This window comes from Rhinopithecus roxellana, chromosome 7 (genome assembly GCF_007565055.1).
Source record: "Rhinopithecus roxellana isolate Shanxi Qingling chromosome 7, ASM756505v1, whole genome shotgun sequence".
NCBI lineage: Eukaryota > Metazoa > Chordata > Mammalia > Primates > Cercopithecidae > Rhinopithecus > Rhinopithecus roxellana.
Window position 1 is genome coordinate 124577074 of NC_044555.1, and position 24465 is coordinate 124601538.

The following is a 24465-nucleotide window of genomic DNA, read 5'->3' on the forward strand; positions in this document are numbered from 1 at the left end:
GTGCATACCTTTGACCCCAGCAATTTCTCTTCTGGGTATTTCCCCCAAAGAAAAAACTATGGATGTGAATATTTATCGTAAGTATGTTCAATGAATAATTTAAAAATCTAAGCCAACCCAAGTTCATCAGCAGGGGCTTGGTGAAATAAGCATGGCACATCCACACAATGGGATGTTCCGCAGCCATTATAAATCATGTCGTTGAAGAATATTTCATAGCATGAGACAATCTTGATACTGTGTTCAGCTGGGCGCAGTGGCTCACGCCTGTAATCCCAGCACTTCGGGAGGATGAGGCAAAGAGGTCACTTGAGACCAGGAGTTTGAGGCCAGCCTGGGCAACATGGTGAAACCCTGTCTCTACAAAGAATACAAAAAGTAGTCAGGGTGGTGCGCACCTATAGTCCCAGATACTTGGGAGGCAGAGGCACCAGAATCGCTTGAACTCGGGAGGCAGAGGTTGCAGTGAGCCGAGATCACACCACTGCACTCCAGCCTGGGAGACAGAGTGAGAGACCCCATCTCGAAAAAAAAAAAAAAAAAGATACTGTGCTTAGTGTGAAAAGCAGACACCAATAGTGTGAATTATGACCCTTTTAATTAAAAAAAAATTTAAATAGCTTTATTGAGGTATAAATGGAGCTAAATAAACTGCACACATTTGAAGTATACAATTTGATATGTTTTGACATGTGTATTCCCCCATGAAATCATCACCACAATCAAGATAGTGAACATAGTCATCACTCCTAAAAGCTTCCTGTTACCCTGTGTGATCTCTCCCTTTCTTTCTCTCCCCTCTCCTTCTCCCCAAATCAATTATCTGTTTTCTGAGCAGTATGATTTTTGTAAAAAGAAAAAAAATGTGTATAGACAGAGTAGATAGATGCTTAAAACAGTACAGAGGACAATGATGGGAAATTCTGAAATTTTTTTGTTTATGTGTTTGTGAAATTGTATCACAAATACAAATTGCTTTTGTAATAGCAAAAAGTTACTGAAGTTATTAAAATCTGCCACAGATAGCCCACAACGTGAATATACTGCATAAGTGTTTGATAAATGCCTGTTGAATAGGATACTTGCTAGAGGCGTGGAGTTGGCTGCAAGTGCTTTTCAGCTGTGGCGGTGATAAATATACTCACGCTGGCTGAGGGTATTGACTGGAGGGGTGACTGCTCTAGTGGTGATGGCTTTAGGTGTGCTGATGGCTGTAGGAGTGATGGCTGCAGGGCTGATGACTACACGGATGTGATGATTGTTGTAAGAGCAATGACTGTAGGGACGATGGTTATAGGGGTGAGAGGATCATGGGTGTGGTTGGTTATAATGTCCAGAAGGGTGACAGTTGTAAGGACGATGGCTGGAAGGGTGATAGCAGCAATAGTAATGACTGTAGAGGTGATGGCTGAGGGATGTCAACTGTAGAGGTGATTACCGTAGTGACTATGGCTATAGGTATGCTGATGGCAGCGGGGATGACTGCAGTCCTGATGGCTGTACGGGTGATGGCTGTATGGTGATGGCTATTGATAGGAATGATGGTAGCAGTGGTGATGGTCACAGGGGTGATGGTAGTGGTAGTGATGGCAGTGACGACCTTGCAGATGCGAGTTGACTGGGAGCATTGATCCAACAGGCAGATGGTCCAACTTCTGGTTTCTGGATTCTGGTCAGTGAGATAAAGGGCTTGGGTACGCCATATAATGTCGAGTTGATTGTCCACCTCTGGGAAGATGGAGCAGAAGGACTGATGATGATTGACATGAGACAATAAGGTAGGGACTTTCTCTGACTGTTCAACCCAAGAGCCGTCTGCATCAGAATCTCTGGAGACTGAAGCTTGGACTTCCTTCCTCCCTAGGGGCCGGCAGGGGCTGCGATTGCTGTAAGAGTAGGTCACGTGTCAGGGCTTCCTGTATGCTGCTGCCGCCGGGTGTCCATGGCCCGCACCCCCAAGCTGCCACTGCAGCAGTCAGAGTGGCAGCTGAAGGCTCGGTTCATGCCGTGTCCCCAGGCAGTACTGGCAAGGCTGAGCAAGAGGCCTCTGCATCTTGACACCTAGGAGAGCAGGGACGGAGTCTCCCAGGGTGGAGGACCATGCTGCGCCGCAAGCCCTCCAATGCCAGTGAGAAGGAGCCCACTCAGAAGAAAAAGGTGAGGAGCATTTTGGGAACTCACATCTTCCTTTGCTCTGCTTTCTCGACCCATCCCCTCCAAGACTCTTGGAAGTGGGAAGAGCCACAGGCCATATGTTGAGTCTGTAGGTGAGGGCCACTCACCTAGAGGGCAACGGGACAGGGACCCAAAGGTTACAAGAGTAACAGAAGTACAGAAGAGATGTTTAAAATTCTGGAGCAAAAGAGTTACAGAATAGATCCTTAGAAGTCTAGAGTCATGCAATTCAACCCTAGAAGGATCGGAAAAAAGATCTAAAATTATGGGCCAGAATCTTAGACTAGAATTGGAGAATGACAAAATACAATGCTCAAGCTGAACCCTAAGCCTGTACTTAATTCTCTCCCTTCTACGCTGGTCCTGCCACCACTTCTGCCCCGGCCACGGCCTCTCAGGAGCCATCTCACTCAAAGGGCCCCGCTGGGCTGCCCAGCTTGGAGCCATGATGCTTACAGGACCGCTACCCCCTCCTCCACTTTGGCCATGGCCCAGACCCTGCCCACTTGGCTCAGCTCTGTGGTAGCTCCCAGTCCCCACCAGAGATGGAGCCAACCTGGAGATGGGGCCTGAGGCCATTCCAGTCTTGGGGGAAAAGACGTCCGGAAGTGCAGTGGAATGCAGGGGGCATACAGGTTCTTCCTGGGTGGGGAATGAGAAATGAAGTTGAGGTGGTGAGTAGGAGTGAAGGCTGAGGAGGGGGGATTTTAAAGGCCAGGAGGAAAAACAGCTGTCATGGATGGCTGAGGTGTTCATCCTCCTGGGACAGAGACTGGACTGGAAGATTCCTTGAAGACTACCAGATCTAGGATTTTGTGGCTGAATTTGAAGATTTCCAGATTTCTTTGTTTGGGTTTGAGGATTTCTAGACCTAATTCTTTAATTCGATTGAAGAATTCTCCCAGACAGTCAGCAAGTATATCCTACACATCCCGTGGGATGCTAGGACAGTCCCAAAGCAGGCCTGAACTAGGTCCAAGAGGCCCAGGCTATCCCCCGCCAGTTTTCCCTGGAGCTCAGCCCAGGTGCCCTATGGTGGATCCCCTTTGTCAGGGGAGCAGCTCAGAGATGGAGGCCAAGGCAGCTGAAAGACTGAGACTCAGGGCACTGGGGTGTGCATCCTGCCCCAGCTCTCAGGTCCTGGGGTGGCTGCCACTTCCGGCTGTATTCTCCCCACCCCAGCTGCTTCTCTAAGGTTGCAGTGGTGGTGGGTGGGGGAGGGGGGAGGTTCATGAATCTTCACACGGGCTCTGTCATCCCTGTCCAAACCCTGCACAGCACTAGGCCCAGCAGGCCTGCCATTGGTTGCCACTCCTAAGCGAGCAGGGTCACTTCCCCTTGCTCTCTGACTGGTGGGGGTGGGAAACAGAGACTGCTCTATACACACTGCTAGGCCTCAAACCACACCACAGGGGTGGTGAGCTGGAGGAAAGTGTGAGAAAGAGCTTACACTTTGACACTGGGACCCTGTGCCACATCAGGAGGACGTACCTAGGGGCACACAAAGCCAGAAGTCCCCTTTTTCTTTCCCAGCTTCAATTACCCAGATTCTGTGTTCAGCAGGCAGGTGGGTCCCTGGGATTTCCCCAGGTCTCTCCCAGGAGAAGCAAGGCCCATGGGGCTCTCTGAGGCCCATGTCCTTTAAGGTGTCCTTTTGAGGAGGGTAGTCCAGGCAAACCCCACCTCAAACTCTGCCAGAGCTGGTGCCAGCCTCCAGAGCTGGAATGAGCTTGCCTCCACACACTCTGCTAGCCCCAGACTGTGGAAATGCCCCCCAAAAACCCAAGCTTCCAGAAGGTACGGAGCATCTTCCCCAGGCCCAGAGGCAGTGGGCTGGCTCCATCACTGCTAGTCCCTTCCTCTCAGAGGCTGAGATGATGTGGTGGAGAGGAAAGCACAAAGGCAAGAGAGGCCTCTCTCTCCTGCCCCTGCTTCTCCTCTTGGGGCTGCCAATGGAGAACGTGCCAGACAGGGGCAAGAAAGCTGAGCTGGAATCCTACCAGGACCTTGGACAGCTCATTGACTTTCTTTGGGCCTCAGTTTCCTCGCCTCTGAAAAGGGGGATAACTCCTAATCTGCCCCCCTCAAGAGGCTGTACAGATCACCCAAAAGAATAGATGTGAGAGTACCCTGTCGCACGTGTGCACGTGCACACAAGGGGGTGCCTGCCGTAGGCATGGGTGGGGATAGGGAGACACTGCGAAGAAGAACGAGCCATGCCCCCAGTGCTGGCACAGAGAACAGAAGACTTAATAGTACCAAGAGCCACCACAGAGTGAGGGCTCATCGGATGCCAGGTATGGTGCTGTGCATCTCTAAGTTTGTTCACACCCCACGACAACCTGGTGAGGTAGGGGCAGATATTGTCATTATCCCTATTTGACACCTGAGGCTCACAGAGGTGAAGCAACTTGATGAAGGTCACATAGCTGGGAAGCTGCCGAGCAGGGATCCAAGCCAAGATTTGTCTGACTCCAGAGTCTTGACCCCTTCTTTCTCCACTCTCTTGTCCCCCTGTTGATCTCAAAGGCTCTGGAAGAGTCTGATGAGCATAAAAGATTCAACCAATCAGCAGGAGAGCTCCGTGGGGCAGACCCAGATAGTTGTGGAATGAGTGACCTTCCAGCCAGCAGAGCAGAGGAGGGTGCGGGCCCTCTAGAAGGGTAGGGCTAGGACATGGCGCCTCCCATGGATCATGAAGGATTGGAGAGGCCCCAGGGTTGGGAGACAGACCTCTTAGCTGCCCTTTGGAGACTTTCACTTCCTTCAAGTTTTTGCTCTGCGAGCCCTTTGATCTGATTTCACCCAAAGGCCAGTGTTGGGGTATAGGCAGTGGAGAGGGATTTTTCCTGGACTTGCTTCCCCTAAGGATGTTCCTACTCTACGACATCCCCACTTTCTCCCTTCCTACAGCACACCTCTAGTATAACCCCCCCACCACCACCACCACCCCGCCAGCATGCACTTTGTATTTTCAGTGGCTCCTCACTGCCCACAGGATACATGCCCTTGGCTTGGCTGGCAAGAGCCTTCCACAGCCTTTTCTACTCCACCACCCACCATCCCATCACCATGCTCTCAACGTCTCAAACTTTCATTCTTGTTCAAACCCTTCCGAGCTCCACCTGGAGAAATCCTGCCTCCCCTGCATGGCCCAGCTCAAATGCACCTCCTCTACGAAGCCCCACCTGAGCTCTTCCCCCTCTGCACTCCCACCTGCTTTCCTTGGAGCTCTGTTCAAAAACCACCTGCATGCCATCACCACTATACTCAATCCACTGCTAACTTCTACACTGGTGGGGCGGAGCAACAGCATGACCTCTGAGGTAGCACGAGCACAGCAACATACTTGGGCTTCCAGAGTCACAGACTTGGGTTTGGATGCTTGCTCTTCCTGAGACCAGCTGCGCCACCCTGCCTAGGGCACTTCATTTCGCATCTTGGTCTCCTCTGCTTTGAGGTGTGAATATGATGCAGAGCTGCAATGAGGCTGGAGTGAGCTGGCACACATGAAGTGCTTGGCAGGATGCCGGACATGCGGGAGCTGTTTAGCCCCTCATTGCTGGATTCTCACACACACAGAGGCGGGGCCTAGAGCTCACAGGGTGCTCAGTATATGCCTGGTACCCTGAAAGAGCAGAGGGAGTGGCTCAGGAGACCACTGGGGAAAGCCAAGTTTGCTCAGGAAGTGAGGGAAGAGGATCCTGGCTGGGGCGGTGTGGACCTCTGAGAGATTGATCAGGGCATGGTTTCTGCATGGATGCTGCCTTTTAAGCTGGAAATGAAAAATCTTTCTATAGAAGTATAATATCCATACAGAGAAGTGGATAAATCATAATTGCTCCACCGAATGAGTTTCTGTAATGTGAACATCCCCATGTAGACAGCAGTTAGATCAAGAAACAACACTCTCAGAAGTCTAGAAGCTTCCCTCATTCCCCTGCCAGTTACTACATGCCCCCTTTCCCCCAGGGCAACTGCTATCCTGACTTCCAACAGCACAGGTGAGCTCTGCCAGGCTTTGAACTTACAGGGGGAACCATATCACGTATATATACTCTTTGGTGGCCAGGCCCTTTACTCAACCATATGTTTGTGACACTCATTCATACTGTTGGGAACCTTTCTATCTCCGTCCTGGGTACTATTCTTTTGTGTGACTCTGCCACAATTAATTTATCCATTCTACAGATGATGGGCATTTACGGGTTTTCCACTTACATTGGAATGGGGAGAAACTACAGCTGACAGAGAGAAGGGCAGAGTATTCCGGGTGGGGAAATGCCCAGGGTAAGAGGCTAGAGGTAGGTTGTAGGAAAGAGTAAGCATAAACCGACATTCCACAAGGGACTGCTGTGTCAGACAATGTTCCAAGCACTGTATGCGTACTCGCTTATTTCATCCTCACAAAGGTCAGATGAGGTCAGTGCTTTTGTCTTCGTTCCACCAATGAGGAAACAGAAACCTAGAGAAGTTAAGAAATATACCCAGTTTACACAGTCAGTGGCAGAACCAAGATGGGAACACTTGCCCTGATGTGAAGTGGGCTTCAGAGAGGTTCGATAACTTGCTGGAGGTCACACATCCCAGAGTTGAACTTCTGAGAAAGCTTCCCTCATGCCCCTGCCAGTCACTACATGCCCCCTTTCTCCCACAGTAATCACTATCCTGACTTACAACAGCATAGGTGAGTTCTGCCAGGCTTTGAACTATAATTATACAGGGGGAATCATATGGTGTATATATACTCTTTGGTGGCCCTACATTTCAAATGTGTTGTATATTACGTTTGAAATATACTAAATAGATATTGTTGAGTATACTCAGCAGTATATATTTCAATATATATTTGAAACATACTAAATATATATTTCAAATGTAATATGCAATATAATACATATATACTCAACAATATATATTTCAAATGTAATATATAATACAACACATATATATACTCAACAATATATAAATATATATTTCAAATGTAATATACAATACATATATACTCAATAATACATATTTCAAATGTAATATACAATACAACACATATATACTCAACAATATATTTAGTATATTTCAAATGTAATATGCATTTGAAATGCAGCTCTTTCCAAGAGGCTCACACCTTCCCCTGAGCCATGAAGTGAAAAGGGGGCCAACAGTGTATGGTACCACCTCCTCCGTCAGGCATGACTCCCAGGAAGTCCTCACTCCAAAGGGAAGCCAGCAGAAAAGCCAGCCAGGCTCAAGAATTTCAACTCAACCCTGAGTGGGGGTCACCTCTCCCTGAAAGGCGGTCAAGATATTTGGGGCTGTCCCTGAGGTTGGAGGTAGGCTTGGCAAAATGCCACCCTGGCGGGCCCTGAAACTCTATCACCCAAAGAACATGTGTTCGTCCTTTCCATCTCCCTGGGCTGAGTGTTCAACTGGGCCCAAGACCCAGCACCATCTCTATAGTCCTTTGTGATTATCTCCTCCCGCTTTGGACTAAAACTGAGACAGAGGGACCCTCGCACAAGGGCCTGGGAGCCAAAGGCTTCTGCTCCCAGCCCCCAGACTGCAGATTAATGACAGGAAAAGGCCTTGGGAAAGAGCAGCAATTAGAGGGCAGGCAGGCGGTGAGTTTACTCTTCCCCAACAAAGCCAACTTCCGGCCCCATGCCTGCCCTCCTACTTGCTTTCCAGCCTCACCAGTCCCTAGGGTTTTGGGAGCGACTCTTAGCCTCCTGGTCTGCAGATCAGGCTGAGGGTTGGTGGAGAGAAGGCCACAATAGGCTCCATCAGCCTATAAATAGCAGCCTAGCCTGCCCTCCTTGGGCCCAGGCCAGCCCAATGCCCACCCTCTCTCCGTTCCCTCTTTTCCATACTAAGAGGAGGAAGTTATCCTGGCAGCTGCATCCTAGCCATACAAGAGGAGGAAATAAATGGAAGGTGGAGGAGAGAAGGGGAAAGAAAGAGAGAAAAAGAGGAAAGAATAGTGGGAGGGGACAACCAAGAAAGGAAGATGGAGGAGATGCAGGTGAACCAGAGTGGTCACCCTGTGGTCATGCTTCCCCCCCACACCCACCTATGGCCCCCTTTTCAGCTCCCCAGGGCAACACAGAAGAGGCTTTCTGACTGAGGCTGCAGGCACCCCACCCATCAGGCCCCAGTCGTGCTAGCGTCTGCTTGGCCTGACCACTGACCTAGTTTCTCATCAACTACCTCGCTGTGACTTTTAGGAATGTGTGACCCCTGACCCCCAATTGCTGACTTGGCTTTGGTCAAGACCCATCAAGAGTGCTAAGCTGCCACACTGCAGTCCCCAGGAGTTGGGGCCAATTATTTGTGTGTGTGTTGGTGGGGGCAGGTGATATTGCCCCTGCCCTGGGAGTTTGTCACTGGACACACACAACCCCTTTAGTAGGAAAGAGGATGTGAAACCTTCAACATTGTGTGGGTTTGGGGCTTCAGTTCCTCAAGCCCTTATCTCGGGTGTCTGCAGTCTATCCCACTCTATCTGTCTGGCCATCTGTGAACCCTGGTTCCTGTGTGTATCTTCTGGGCTCGACTGTTTATCTTGATATAGGCTCAGCCTTAACTTCTTGTGTCGAGGGCCTGTCCCCCTTGCCTGCCTTGCCCTGGTTTCTGGCTGCTACCTTGCATGTGCTCGTATATATATTTAAAAAAGCTCAGCCGGGTGCAGTGGCTCACACCTGCAATCCCAGCACTTTGGGAGGCCGAGGCAGGCGGATCACCTGAGGTCAGGAGTTCAAGACCAGCCTGTGCAACATGGTGAAACCCCGTCTCTACTAAAAATAAAAATAAATAAAAATAAATTAGCTGGGCATGGTGGCTCATGCCTGTAATCCCAGCTACTTGGGAGGCTGAGGCAGGAGAATTGCTTGAATCCAGGAGGCAGAGGTTGCAGTGAGCCAAGATTGTACAACTGCATTCCAGCCTGGGCAACAGAGTGAGATTCTGTCAAAAAAAAAAAAAAAAAAAAAAAAAAAAAAACTCATATCCTGAAAACCATCTCATCAACACAAACCACAAACGATAATAGGTCATACCTAAAAGTCCAAACACTGGCAAACGTCACGGTTGCCAGCTCATCACATTGGTGGCTAAGATTAAAAGCTGAGAATAAAGAGAAAATGGTGCCTTCTACCAAATTAGCCCCAATCACGTATGTCCTAAATCTGTGGGCCCCTTCTGTGAGTAAGCCTCTACTGTGGTTTTCCAGGAAGTGTCATGCCAGGTCTTGCTGGCTTCTAGTCTGATTGTCTTGCTCTTATTGGGACACAAATTCATCAGGCTAGAGATACCAGTGTGTTTGTTCCTATCACTGTGACTGGGGACCTGGTTCAGAACACACCCAGGACATGGAGGCCAGAGCCACGGGTTTTGGGAGGGATTTGCTCAGTTACACACCAGGCGATGTGCTTGTGGATGCTGAGGTATGTCTCTAGTAGTAGATACACGTTTACTCTGACTCATGTAGTCTTTAACTCCAGGATTCTGCGGACCAAACTTGAGGAATTGGTGGAATTTCAGGCTAAGTCTGAGGCCCGATTGAGGTGTGAAGCTCTTGAGGTCAGGAGCTTGGTCTGTGGCCAGGGCTGGAGTGAAGAATGGGATGAAACCAGGTAGCCCCAAGAACATCAAGGTGCTTCACCCATTAGCCTGGGGCTCTCGGGGCAATGTGGCTCTGCCAGCTCTGGGCTGTGGGTATTGCGTGATGGGGGGAGGCGAGTATGTGGGCCATCAGGCAGCCATTTAGTCCACTGATTGCAACACCCATGCTTTTTCCAGCTCTCCCTTCAGCGCTCCAGCAGCTTCAAGGATTTTGCCAAATCCAAACCCAGCTCCCCCGTGGTGAGCGAGAAGGAGTTTAATCTGGATGATAACGTGAGTTTCAGGGCGTCCTTGGGGGACCTGGCTGCAGGCCCTGGGTGGGGGAGTGGGGGTGGGAGGGAGGAGGGTGAAGAGGAGATAGAATTGTTGGGGCAAAGCCCCCTTTAACACAGAGGGTCCACCTCTCCCCACACCAAGCACTCCCCGGCATTCCTTTCAATTACAAATTAAATAGCAAACTATTTATAAATTTATATGGCTAAGGACATGGCTGGGGCTAAGAGGGGAGGGGATGGAGGTCTCTCAGTTCCACCCCCTCCAGCTTCTGCTGTGACCCCAAGGCCTCTTGTGCCTCAAGTCCCGGACCCAGGCAAGACCACCAGGGTCCCTGGATCACCTCTTTTGTTGTCACAGATTCCAGAAGATGACTCAGGTGTCCCCACCCCAGAGGATGCTGGGAAGAGTGGCAAAAAGCTGGGAAAGAAGTGGAGGGCAGTGATTTCCCGAACCATGAACAGGAAGATGGGCAAGATGATGGTGAAGGCCCTGTCAGAAGAGATGGTGAGGCCTGGGGACGCAGGGGAGGGGGTGTCCAGGGGGCCTGGGGACCGCTCTGGCAGAATGTGAGCATGACCACCTCAATAGCCACTACTCAGGCCCGAAGGCCCTATTTGATGCAAGAAGGAAGGTCACATGGGAGAGGAAACTCACTCGTAGCCACAGACAGGCAGCCAGGCACCGTCTTGAGGGTGCAGGAGGCTGGCGGGGGAAGGGGTGGAGTTTGAGAAGGGACGAAAGTCTGGGCAACAGGGCTGGGCATGTTGGCTCATGCCTATAATCCCAGCACTTCGGGAGGCTGGGGCTGATCACTTGAGGACAGGAGTTCGAGACCAACCTGGCCAACATGGCAAAACCTCATCTCTACTAAAAATACAAAAATTAGCCAGGCATGGTGGCACATGTCTGTAATTCCAGCTACTCGGAGACTGAGGCAGGAGAATCGCTTAAACCCAGGAGGCAGAGGTTACAGTAAGCCGAGATCGGGTCACTGCATTCCAGCCTGGGCAAAAAAGCAAGACTCTGTCTCAAAAGAAAAAAAAAAGAAAGAAAGAGAAAGAAAAAAAAAGAAAAGTCTGGGCAAGGGATGTTTCTTGAGGAGGCGGGCCTGGTACAGCAGCAGCTTGACGAAAGATGAGATGGCCTGAGGCAATCCATCCACCTCAAAGCTTTGCTTTGGAACTAGCCCCTGGGGTTGGGAAGGCCTATTTTCTCTCATAGAATCCCTATAAGAGAAAACAGATTGGGCGCGGTGGCTCAAACCTGTAATCCCAGCACTTTGGGAGGCCAAGGCGGGTGGATCACCTAAGGTCAGGAGTTCGAGACCAGCCTGGCCAAAATGGCAAAACCCCGTCTCTACTAAAAATACCAAAAAAAAAAAAAAAAAAAAAAAAATTAGCCAGGTGTGGTGGTGGGTGCCTGCAATCCCAGATACTTGGGAGGCTAAGGCAGGAGAATTGCTTGAACCCGGGAGGCAGAGGTTTCAGTAAGCCAAGATCACGCCATTGCACTCCAGTCTGGGTGACAATAGCAAAACTCCATCTCAAAAAAAAGAGAGAAAACAGAGAAGGTTGGCTTCAGCCCAGGGAGGAAAGTTGGCACAGCTGTGGGGCAGGCATGACCCAAGTAGCTTAAATCACACAGTGGGTCTGGGGTGCCATGGCTCTAAAAGGAGCCACTGAGGCAGTAGTGTGCTGGAGTTGGCTCATACTGGGCTTATACCAGCTAATGAGAGCAGTTGGTCAAACTGTCAAAAATTTTGCAAGCCAGTTGTTAAACACAACCATTATTAAAAATCAAATTAAAGAAACTTACAATTCGGTAAATTATATTTTTTTAAAAGGTACACGGGGCGTTGTGGTGTACACCTATAATCCCAGCTACTCGGGAGGACGAGGCAAGATGATTGCTTGAGCCCAGTGAGAGTCCAGCCTGGGCAACATAGCGAGACTCTGTCTCTAAATAAATAAATAAATAAACAAACAAATAAATAAATAAATAGTGTTGTAAAAAAGAACAAAGGTAATATAGTAAGTCTTCAAAACTTATCACTTCCTAATTCTTGTACTACCTTTTACTCTTTTCAGTGCTGCTGAGGTTACTTGCATCCATAGCATCTTCATGGTGGAAATAGCCTCGCCCTCATTTCAGACAACACATCCAGTGATGTCAAAATGGTAGCTTGACATTGGCCATGGCAGGGAGTGTTTACAACACAGGAATTGGAAACTCATCGGGGCCAGCTGTTAAACAGTTATCACCTCACTAAGGTGTGGTGAGGTGGGGGGAGCTCTGGAGTTTGGCCGACTTAGTTGTGGGTTCCCTTGGGACTTGAACCTGAATTCCCTTGGCCTGAGTTTACAAATGAGGAGTAAGTAACCCTTGGGCCTTACTCCTCATTTGCAAACTCAGACCAACAATACCACTTACCTTCAAGTGTCACTGTAAGGATTCAATGAAATGGCAAGCAGGCCTGGTACACAGAAGCACAGGCAAAAGTAGTTTCCTCTCCAGCGCCATTGTCTGCCCAGTTGTGTGGTAGCAATGGCTGAGTCCAGGTTGTGCCACTGTGGTCTTTTCTGTACGTACATCGCCACTTGAGGCTGACAAAAGCACATCCACATGGTGCCCTGGTCGAACCTGTTTCTGCGAGGTAGCCAGGGTAAGGGCTGTCACTCTCATTTTTACAAAAGGGGAGACTAGGACTCAGAGAGTGCCATTCAGTCTGTAAGTGGCAGAGCTGGGGTTTGAGCCAACCCCCAGCTCTTCACCAAGCCCAGCCCCATTTCCTCATCTTCATGCGCACCCCAGCAAGGCTCCTTAAAGCTTCCCGCCTACCCTCCCTGCAGGGAGACACTCTGGAGGAGGGCTCTGCCTCCCCGACATCTCCAGACTACAGCCTGGACAGCCCAGGCCCTGAGAAGATGGCGCTGGCCTTTTCTGAGCAAGAGGAGCGTGAACTTCCGGTGCTCAGCCGCCAGGCATCAACAGGTGAGTAGGGGATGCGGGGGACACCTGCCGAATCTGGAGGAAAGGACTGGGTAACAGCCGTGCTGGTGGCACTCTGTCTGGGAAGGGGGTAAGAGAAATGAATGCTTACTCTTTGCCTGCTGGGAACATTCTCAGCCCTCTTCACATTAAATCTTCTCAACAACCTCATGGGGCCAGTACTGTTATCCTTGCTTTACTGATGTGGAAACGGAGTCTTAGGGAGGTTAAGTGACTTGCCCAAGGTGACCCAGTCTTGAACTCAGATGTACCGTAGAGGAACTTCCACTTGCTATCCCCAGGCCCTGAAGAGGCCCACGGGCAGAGGAAGACTCTCAGTCACCCTCTTGGACCAGCCTGTCCCCACCCTTCCAAGGGGAGCTAGAGGCTACAGCTCTCTGGGCCTCTGATGCCCCAGGCCGGGGTGGGCGTATGAGGTCTCCAGCTGTGAAGAGTCAGCCTCTTGACCCTAGACCATAGTTGCTGGGCTCAGGGCATCACTTGGCATCTTCTAGAAGTCCATGGGGCAGGACAAGAGGTGCCAGCAGGGAACTCCTCCAGGCAGGGGCTTTGGGTTCTGTAGCCCCATTCAGCACTGCCTTTCTTGCCCCTCAGGTCCACTCCAAGTTTCCTGCTTTTTCTGGCTCCACAGACACTTCCCTGCCCCCCACTGAAAATCATTCAAAATGCCCACTATTCTGTCCTTCCCAGGGAGAAGGAGCCCAACTGAGTTTCTATGTGACATTGTAACTAAACATTGAGTTATTAAGCAAAGAAAGTCAAATATGAATGCAGGGGGTAGCTTCCTAGGTGCAGGGAGCATTGGAGTGGGAGGCAGGGAACATGGAGTCTAATGGACTCAGTGCTGCCAATTATAAAATGAGAAGCCTTGAGCAGTTCACTTGGTCTGTGTGACCTCAGATTTCCTCGTCTGTTCATTGGGGTGTTGGCCCAGTTGGTCTCTAGAGGCTCTCCTAATTTGCCCATTCTATGGTCAGTGAGCCATTTCTCCTCCTGTTGCCAATTCTTTTCATGCCCAAGGGCCCAGAGGTGAAGCCATGCTCCTGGTGGGTAGCCAAGGGGGTGGCTCAGAATCCCTTCTGCAGTATAAAGCTTGCCAGAGCCCAGCTGCCTTCCCAGTGTATACCTTTGGGATTTCTAGGCAGACCCCCTGGAAGGCACCTGCTAGGCACTGTCTCAGCTGTCCTAGGACAAAGGTGAGCCTCCTCCCTGCCCCATCTCCTGCAGGCAGTGAGCTCTGCAGCCCCAGCCCAGGTTCTGGCAGCTTCGGGGAGGAACCACCTGCCCCCCAGTACACAGGGCCCTTCTGTGGCCGAGCACGAGTCCACACCGACTTCACTCCCAGCCCCTATGACCACGACTCGCTGAAACTGCAGGTAAGGTCAGCATCCGGGCTTCTCTGGAGCCTGGCAGGCTGCGCCCAAAAAGGAAGCTGGACTGAACCAGGCTATGAGAGTGTCAGTGGAGGCCAAGGCCCCCCATCTCCTCTCTCCCTTGCTCCCTTCTCCTCTCCTCTCCCCCAACAGAAAGGAGATGTGATCCAGATCATTGAAAAGCCACCTGTGGGCACGTGGCTGGGCCTACTCAATGGCAAGGTGGGCTCTTTCAAATTCATCTATGTGGATGTGCTGCCCGAGGAGGCTGTGGGGCATGCCCGACCCAGCCGCCGACAGAGCAAGGGCAAGAGGCCCAAGCCTAAGACCCTACATGAGCTGCTGGAGCGCATCGGCCTGGAGGTTTGAGCTTGGACCTCACTAGTATCTAGTATCAGGGAGACACAATTGGCCCAGGGATGGGGACCCGAAATGACAGTTATGCGTAGTTGGGGAGGATCTAGGCAGGGGTGGCTGGTAAGCAGCTGTGCCAGTGGCCTGCCTCTGCCCACAGGAGCACACGTCCACCCTCCTGCTCAATGGCTACCAGACACTAGAGGACTTCAAAGAGCTGCGAGAAACACACCTCAATGAGCTGAACATCATGGACCCGCAGCACCGGGCCAAGCTGCTCACAGCCGCCGAGCTGCTGCTGGACTATGACAGTGAGTGGCTTTAGGAGCGGCCTGGCGAGGGTGTGTGCCCACCGGCATTCCAGGGAGGGGAGGCTTGCCCTGGCCCTGCCCTCTGTCCACGCTCTGCCCTCGGACCGCTCTGCAGTGGAAAGGTACTTTCCACTTGAATTAGGATTTCAGGGAAAGCGTACGGGACAAAGGAGTTGTAGGGATGATTGGGCCCAACCCACTTTGGATCAAAGGGGACCCTTAAGGCCAAAGAAGGCAAAGCCTTACTTGAGGCCTCAAAGCTGAGTAATAACAGAGCCAGGATTCAAGCCCACCGCCTGGCTCCAGCTTAGTGCTAAAGAAGTGTGAGCTCCTGGACTGCGAAGCTGGCCTGGAAACAACTCCTACCGACTTCTAAGCTGGAAGCAGTGAGGAGATAGGCAGGGTGGTGGCAGGTGCCCAGAGGGAGAGACCGCCTATGGTGCATTTCCCAAGGTCCCTCCCCCCACCCGCATATTCTGTCTCCCTCTCTCGTCCCTGGCAGCTGGCAGCGAGGAGGCAGAAGAGGGCGCCGAGAGCAGCCAGGAGCCAGTGGCACACACGGTGTCGGAACCCAAGGTGGACATCCCGCGCGACTCAGGCTGCTTTGAGGGCTCGGAGAGCGGGCGCGATGAGGCAGAGCTGGCAGGCACTGAGGAGCAGCTGCAGGGCCTCTCCCTGGCCGGGGCACCTTGAGGTGGTGGTGGCAATAGCCCAAGGCTGGGCCCCAGCTGCAAAGGCTGCAGGAGTGGGCTCAGCCTCCCGTGGTGGCCCAGGCCCTGAGGACTGGCACTGAGCCTGGCCCTGCTTCCCCAGGGACACTTAGGCAGAGGCCAGGCCAGGGTCCTACAGGTTCCAGGCTCAGCTGGAGTGGTTGGGGAGTCGCCCAAGGGCACATCCCACCTGCCTGAGCCCCACCCTCCACCAGCGACTGACAGCGCAGTCCCTCTTGGCACCAACTGCTCCCCCGCCATAGCCATGGCCACAGCAAGCGGGGCACTGGGAGACCCTGCCCATGTCCCTCACCACCAAGGCCTCCAAATCCTCCTCACCCCCACACCACCTACCCCTGTCGCACTGCTCCTGAAAAGGGGGCCAAGTCAATGTTTCAGGTCAGTCTAAAAACCCTAGGGAAGCTGGCCATTTAGAAGAACCCAAACTGACCATGGGTAAATCCAGTTCCCCTAAATAAGGCCTGAAGAAATCCACAAGTACCATTCCCACTTTCCTTCTCCTTAGCTTTCTTAAGAGTTTTGGCCACTAAATCCTATGAGACTTGAACCAAGTGGCTTCCTCCTTCTAGGCTTAGGACTGGTTGGGGTTAGAATGGATGATCACCGAAGGCCTTGCCTGCTCTGACATTCTGTGACATTAAATGTCTATTCTCCTGTTACCTGTAGCCTGGGACACCAGTGGGGTTTATCAAGGGGACCAGAGGGGCCTCAGGCTTTCAGATGAAATGGCTCCTCCTACCCACCCACTTTATTCCTCCCCATGTAACTCAGGACAAGCTGCAACTTCCCCCAGCTTAACACAATGCCCATACCTCATACGATATGCGCCCTCCCCTTCCATTCCTGGCCCCCTCAAACGAGACTTCTCACAGGGCTGATTGCAGATGGTCAAACCTGGCTTCCAAGGACAGAATTGCCTCTCAGAAGCCAGTTGCAGATCTGGGTCCAGAGTTGGCCACTTGTGTGGGTTCTCACAAGCAAAGAGAGCACTAAACTTGACACTGGGGGTCCACCACTCCAACTTTGCTTTCTGAAGGTTTTGGTGTACACTGAGGCCCAGAAGGAAAGGAGAGTATCTGTGAGTGGGGGCCTCCCTTGACCCTGGTACCAAGTCTGTGCCCTGAATCCCCAGAGTAGCCCTTCCCTGGTGCCCAACTGGCCTGGGGACAAACAGCGTCCACTACATCCAGGACTGCCGGCTAAGTGGACACACTTCTTGACCTCCTACCAGGAACTTTGGTAAAAGCTAGCTTTGGGGAAGGGGTTGGGTGTAAATATGAGAGGGTGGAGGGAGACCAGCTGTTAGCAATAAACATGGGTAGAACTAAATTACTGTCTCCAGTTATCTTTTCTATGGAGAGAGGGTTGTGGGGAGGGCCAGACCGTTCTCCTTCAAGGCTGGACTCAACAAAGTGTCCCTAACTGTCTCTTCAGGTCCATCTTTCTCTTCCCTTAAATGTTCAGTGTCCTTGACTCTGCTGACCTAAAGCTCCAGTCTGAAGCCCTAGCTGGCTCTGCCCTTCCCTCTAACCAGCTCTCCTCAGAACAAGGCTCAGGTTCCCATGGCCACAGGCTTTGCTGGGATCCAAGAGGTGCAGGGGGAATAACTATTTCCCTCATCCAATAACTGTTCATTTTAACAGGACCCTTCAAGACCTTCACCCCTGTGAAGAAGGGCCTGCACTAAGGAGCTGTCCAGAGTCTAAGAGGGGGAGATTTGGGGTCAGCATAGCCTTTCCTCTGAAGCCACCTTTTCCTGGCCCCCACCCTGTTCCCACTAAAGCAGTACCATCTCCTGGGAGGTGGGATGGAGATGAAGACCCCTAGCTTCCTTTCTGTTTCTGCCAGAATTAACTGCCTTGGGCATTGGGAAGGGGGTTACTGGAGGGAGAGCTGCCACCAGAGTGAGGACAAGGCCACTTGACTTCCAGGCCTTGTTCTCAGCTGCATTCATCCCACTGTCCTTAGTGACTCGGGGTGCCAGGAAACTGCAAGCATGATCCTCACCAAAGATACAAGAGCCCTAACAGCCTCAAAGCCCCAAGGGTACTGAATAATTGCAGTCATGTAGGGAGCACCTCCACTTGTGCCAGAGCACTTTACATATAGCATCTCATGTAATCCTCACAGTGTCCCCGAGGTGGGTGCCCTCATCAGCCCAGTTTACAGAGGAGGAAACTGAGGGTTGGAGAGGTTAAAGAAGTTGACTAGAAAGTAACAGAGCAGGAGTCTGCCTGGCTGCAGAGCCCATGTTCTTAACTCCTATGCTACAATGCTTCTCCAAAGGCCTCATCCAACAAGAATTCAAAAGTCCTGGGCACTTTGGAGGGCAAGCTGACCCTCTGACCCAGCCATTTCCCTTCTAGAATTTAAACAGCCACGTAAGTGCAGAAACAGCCACACAAGTGCTCAAATACCTATGGACAAAGATATTCACAACAGCTGTCGGCAATAGTAAAAAATTGAAAACAACGCAAATGGGAAATTAAATGCTTTATGTTTTGTTCATATACCACGCACCCATGACACATGATGTTGTAGAAAAATATTTAATAACATGAGGAAAATCTTTGTGCTTTTTTATTCTTTGATTCTATTTATTTATTTTTCTAGAGACAGGGTTTCACTCTGTTGCCCAGGCTGGAGTGCTGTGGCATGATCATGGCTCACTGCAGCTTCGAACTCCCGGGTTCAAGTGATCCTCCCACCTCAGCTTCCTGAGTTAGCTGGGACTAGAGGCATGCGCCACCACACCCAGCTAATTTTTGTTCAGTTTTTGTAGAAAGTGTGGTTATGTTGCCCAGTTGCCCAGGCTGGTCTCAAACTCCTGGGCTCAAATGATCTTGCTACCTCAGCCTCCCAAAGTGCTGGGATTACAGGCATTGAGCCACCACACCCAGCCTTCTTTAATTTCAAATTTGAAAATTACACAAATAATGTATAAACATTTTAGTTGTAAAATAAATTTGTGTTATAGCAAGGGGGAAAGCAAATCCTAAAACATTATTAACAGGATGATTCCATTTTTATTTTAGAAAAGGAGAACATATACATAGAATAAAGACTATGAAGATCTACACTAAATGACTACTACTGGTGATCTTGTGAGGCGCATGGGGTGGGACTAGGGGAGTGAGGGAGAAAAATGCTCACTTTCTACATCCTTGTTTTATTTGCATTTCAAAAGTACTATTTTTATATCTATGAAAAAAAGGAAACTGCCTTTCAATTTTTGAAAAAATAAAACTAAATTAGTAAATAAATAGGGCCCACACCTCTGGCCTCCAATATGGGACAGAAGCAGCAAAACCATTATCCTGCTGCCTTTTGGCACACGGTTCTGGAAAGATGAGAGGTGAATAATGGCCAAAGTGCTTAAAATCCATGCATACCAGGGTGCACCTATCAGAGGAGATTCCTAAACCTTTTAAAACCCCTGTGTAATAGCTGTTGCTTTAAGCTGGGGAAAGGAAAAGATCAGAAAGAGAGGAATGCCTGGGAACATGATGTTTGGAAATCCTCTCCTACCCTGGGGAGGCAGCTCAAGGGTGGGAGTGTGTCTCAGATATCAGGCCCAGTTTGGCGTATAGGATGATTACAGTCTGGAGGTAGGTAGCTGTGCAAGGACCCTAGGGATCACAGGAGTTTGGGAGGGGCAGGTGAGGTGGGGCATCAAGGGAATGTAGAACAGGCCAGGGCCCTAGGGGCAAGAAAGGCAGTGCTGAGCAGGGTCACAAGGCCCAAAGCTCCTCCTCCAGACAGGGCTGCTGACACCTCTTGTCCTGCCCCATGCACTTCTAGAAGGTGCCAAGTGGTGCCCTGAACCCAGCAACCAAGGTCTAGGGTGCAAAGAGCTGACTCTTCACAGCTGGAGACCTTACACACCCACCCCAGCCTGGGATGTCAGCGGCCCAGAGAGCTGTAGCCTCTAGCTCACTCCCCTTGGAAGGGTGGGGACAGGCTTGTCTAAGAGGTTGATGAGGCAAGCTCTTCTTCTGCCTGTGGCCTCTTCAGGGCCTAAGGAGAGCAAGCAGAAGCTTCTCTAGGGTAGTTGAGGCCTAGCACTTAGGAGCTCAGGCCTACCTGAGTTCAAGTCTTGGCTGTGTCACTTCCTAGCTGGGTCACCTTACACAAGCCACTTAACCTACTTGAGCCTCCGCTTCCACAACAATAATGTAGGAATACTAGCGCTAGCCCCATGGGGCTGTTATGAAGATTTAATGTACCAGGATAAAGTCCTTTGCACACTGTCCAGCACAAAATAAATGCTCAAGGAGTGATAGTGTGTCTAGATGCCTCGATTTGCTCCATCCTGCTACCTCCATTTCACTCCTTTCAAGGCCCATCTGACCTTTGACTCCCAGTTAGTATAGTGAAGTGACCAAAAGCAAAAGTCCTTGGAGTTCAAATAAAGTGTTTTCAAACTCTTGCTACACCACTTACTAGTTATATGACATTGGGTAAAGTACATACATATACATTTCTTTTCTGTGGAACAGGAATAATGATCAAATAATACCTACCTCTTGGGGGACATGAGAGAAATCAATCAGATAACTCGTACAAAGTTCCTGGCACACAGTGACATTAAATGGCGGCTATTTGACTTTTTCATAACCTCCAGGGTACTGAGCTCAAGACTGGGCACAAAGGCCGTGTCGGTACATGCTTGTCTGAGGACTGACTGATGTTCAGACCTGTCATATCCCAGAGACCACTGATGTCCAGGCCCCCAGGAGATGTTGGGTTTCAGGGGTAGAGGGTGCCAGCTCTGGTGCCCAGAGAGGCTGGTGATGAAAGAAAGACCACCTGAGGAGCCTGGGGCAGCCCTGGCTCTGCCCAGTCCACAGCAAGTTGATCAGCCCTGGGCATTAGACTTACTTTAGGTAACTCTCTTGGACTTCTAGGGGCTGCTAGAAAGAAGAGAATAAAGACCAGATTGCAGAAGAAAGAGTTGAGTCTAGCCAGCTCCTCACCAGTTCAGAGTTAGAGCCACCTTCTGCGTCTCCTTCCTGTCAGGAGAAGCAGTTGGAGGCACCAGCACAGCCCAAATGAACCATGTCCTCTCTCACTTGCTTCCTCTGTATCTCACAACCTCACCTTAGACTACCCCAGCAGGTTCTGATCAGCCCCCCCAAAGGCCTCCACAAATTCCCTCTCCTAAACCCCAAACCCTATGGCACTGTGATCTGATACATGGCACTGAGGCCCCAGCCCCTATGAGTCAGTTTCTAATTTCCTACTCACAGAGCTCCCCGCCCACGGTTGGGCCATGAGAGAACTAGGGCATTAAAACAAAGGCTAAACGAGGTTTTTTAACGGGAAAAATAGGCACATCGTCTCAACAAGGCCCAACAAGGCCCTTCCCCCCTCCCAAGTCAGGAAATTCAGGATGAGGTATGAGGTTTCCCACTGGGGAAAAGAAGTGGCTCTCCCACCTCTCCTTCACAATAGAGGCTACCATAGCTTCTCACACAACATTGGCCATATTACAGATTATTCAGCCAACAATACAATCAAGTGGGAAGGAACTGCCTCCCCTCTAGACTCAGCCAAGACTCCTCCAGGAAGGACCTAAATAAATGGAATTCTATAGCACTTGATATGTAGGCTTCACCTTTTCCTATAACTTCACAGTGACCAATATAGCATTTGTATACCATTGCCTCTGGGACCTGCCAGGGATAGCGTCAGAAAGAGCCCAGAGCAATGGTCCTCACAAAGGGACAGCCAACTTGACTGTGGGAACTTAGCAAGGCAATTTCCTGACTTTCTGTGCTAAAGAAACCACATCATCAGTTCAACCTAAATGCAGGGGTCTAGAGAGAGACTTAAGAGCATTAAGTTTAAAACAAAAATCCAACAACCAGCCTCATATCAGCCTGACTATATATAGTCAGTCCTCTGTATGCCTAAAATGGAGAGCTTACCAGTGATATCCCAAATGGCAAATAATCCTAAAACTCATTGCTGTTTCTCAACTTACGAGGGTTGGTACTACAATTTCTCCTAAAGTTAACCCTAGCAGGCAGTCAATCTTTAACAAGTATTTATTGAATGTTAAATAAATGAAAGCTTCATTTCATTCAAGTGTCATATGCAGTTATTCCAACTCTCTTATCTGTCTACACCTGCTTGACAGAGGACCAATCAGTTATGCCAGAAAGCTCTCTAGACTGGGAGCCAGTACATCTGGGTTATGGTCTTGGCTCTAACAGTAACTCTCTGTGTGACCCTGGGTAAGTTACAGTATTTAATTTGAGGGAGAAAGAGAGAGAGAGAGAGCAGCATAGACTACATGATCAATATGTTCCTTTAAGCTATGTTGTTCAACAGCATCAGTGTTTTATGACAAATAATCATCATGTCTCCTATTTGGGCAGAAAACCCCAACCCTTTTAACCGAGTTGGAACAGCTAAACAACTGAAGAAGGGCAGGGGCTGGCAGAAAAGGCAGTGATAAGGCAAACATGGGAGCGTGAAGAAAGTTAAGGACTTGGAATGTCAGGGAGGTAATTCTACTCTGGGTTCCAGAGTTGTAAAGCCACTTCTAAATCAAAGGCCCCTTCATTTCCTGGCCCATGGTGAAGTGTGAGCTCTAAGTTCTAATTTATTAATCAATCAATCAGAAAACCCCTTAACGCCTGAGGAAAAATAGACAAAAGATTAGGACAGACAATTTACAGAAGAAATACAAATGGTAATAAACATAAGGCAGAGGAGAGGTGCAGAAAGTGTTTAACTTCACTATTAATCAAGTAAATATAAACTAAATAACACTGAGATATAAGTTTACAACTATCAAATTACCATAGGTTCAGGCCGGGCACGGTGGCTCATGTCTGTAATCCCAGCACTTTGGGAGGCTGAGGTGGGCAGATCACTTGAGGTCCGGAATTGGAGACTAGCCTGGCTGACATGGCAAAACCCCATCTCCACTAAAAATATAAAAATTAGCCAGGTGTGGTGGTGCACACCTGTAGTCCCAGCTAATTAGGAGGCTGAGGCAGGAGAATCACTTGAACCCCAAAGGTAGAGAATGCAATGAGTCAAGATCGTGCTGCTGCACTCCAGCCCGGGTGACAAAGCAAGACTCTGTCTCAAAAAAAGCTAAAATAAAACTTCGAAAGGTTTAAAGGTTGATTAGAGTCTTCTCTGATACACTGCTGGCAAAACAAACGGTGACAGTCTTTCAGTAAAGCAATTTGGCCATATTTATCAAGAGCCTTTAAAAGAGCATTCCCTTTGACTCAATAATTCCACTTCTAGGAATCTGTCCTAAAGAAATAATCACAGACACACCCATATTTAAGGAAGTTCATCACAGCATTATTTGTAATAATGAAAAATTAGAAACTCTTAAATGCCTGACATGTACGTGTTACAAAGTCATTAAGAAGTATTTTCAAAAAAAAAAAGAAGTATTTTCAGCTGGGAGTAGTGGCTCACGCCTGTAATCCCAACACTTTGGGATACCAAGGCAAGCGGATTGCTTGAAGTCAGGAGTTTGAAACCAGTCTGGCAAAATGGTGAAACCCCGTCTCTACAAAAAAATTAGCCAGCTTTGGTGGTGCGTGCCTGTAGTCCCAGCTACTTGGGAGGCTGAGGCAGGAGGATTGTGTGAGCCTGGGAGGCAGATGTTGCAGTGAGCTGAAATTTGCACCACTGCACTTCAGCATGGATGACAGAGTGAAACCCTGTCTCAAAAAAAAAAAAAAAAGTATTTCAATAATTTCTAATGATATGGAAAATACTAAGTAAAAAAGCAGGTTTACAAAACTACATTTACAGTTGAATTCCAGTTATGTTTAAAAAAGCATGTGCACAGAAAAAAAGACTACCAAGAAATCCACTAAAACATTACTGGTGATTATGACATCTTGGTGATTAGGTTATGGGTGATTTTTTCAAATCCTACTATTCTGTACTTCTCCAATTTTCAAAAATGAGCTTTAAATTTTTAAAAAGCACATTAAGGGTGTGAGGGGAGGAGGATGTTTATTTTCTCTCCAAGCTTTCCAAATATTAAGGGTTAGAAAGGACCCTTGAGATAATGTAGTCCAGCGGTTCTCAAAACTAGCAGCCCTAGCACTCCCTTGGTATATGTCATATTTTGCATGCATCCTTTGCCACCCTGAAATGAACTTTATAGTTAATATGATCTGCTTATACACATAATTTCAAGAATAGTAACATAATATACTAATTAGACTATAAAGAAGAAATAAAAAGTAATTTATAATAGGATATGTATTTCAATATACAGATACCTAAGGCAAGACTATACTAAAGCATATAATAGAGTATAAGGTGCTTCTACCTATATGTAATATCAGTGTGAAAGCAATCTCTATAAATGAAGACTCATACAGGTATGTTATATTGGCAACTTAAATACCCATGAATGGCACTGTCATCAGTGACATGATTTTCAAAAGTTGTGAGCAACTCTTAGTAAAGTTTTGAACAAAATAGAATATCCTCTTCCCCCAATGTACACAGTTGTTGCATTCCTGGAAATTCAGTGTATATATTAAAACTGTAAAAACATTTTGTGTTCATTTGTAAACTAATTAGGTCTAGCTAATTATACCAGTTTTTTCCACCTACATTAACGTA

The 24465-nt window shown here is 49.2% G+C and overlaps 1 protein-coding gene across 2 annotated transcripts; it reads left to right on the forward strand.

Moving 5' to 3' along the window:
* The first annotated feature begins 1901 nt into the window (after nucleotides 1–1901).
* On the forward strand, nucleotides 1902–17175 carry SASH3 (SAM and SH3 domain containing 3). Of its 2 annotated transcripts, XM_010354792.2 has the most exons (8): nucleotides 1902–2157; nucleotides 9970–10065; nucleotides 10426–10572; nucleotides 12918–13059; nucleotides 14305–14453; nucleotides 14604–14813; nucleotides 14965–15115; nucleotides 15618–17175. In XM_010354792.2, exons 1-8 carry the CDS (start codon nucleotides 2101–2103, stop codon nucleotides 15806–15808), a joined length of 1143 nt encoding a protein of 380 aa, XP_010353094.1. In that variant the 5' UTR covers nucleotides 1902–2100; the 3' UTR covers nucleotides 15809–17175. The 2 variants fall into 2 exon arrangements, with proteins under 2 accessions (XP_010353094.1, XP_010353092.1); XM_010354790.2 differs by having other exon boundaries at nucleotides 14305–14813.
* Nucleotides 17176–24465: the final 7290 nt, after the last annotated feature.

Bases quoted from the DNA above. Each gene is read 5' to 3' on its own strand.
- SASH3 (XM_010354790.2), top strand. From the start codon at position 2,101: ATGCTGCGCCGCAAGCCCTCCAATGCCAGTGAGAAGGAGCCCACTCAG. The intron at 10,066-10,425 runs GTGAGTTTCAGG...TTGTTGTCACAG, and splicing joins AGTTTAATCTGGATGATAAC to ATTCCAGAAGATGACTCAGG. The intron at 13,060-14,304 runs GTGAGTAGGGGA...CATCTCCTGCAG, and splicing joins CAGCCGCCAGGCATCAACAG to GCAGTGAGCTCTGCAGCCCC.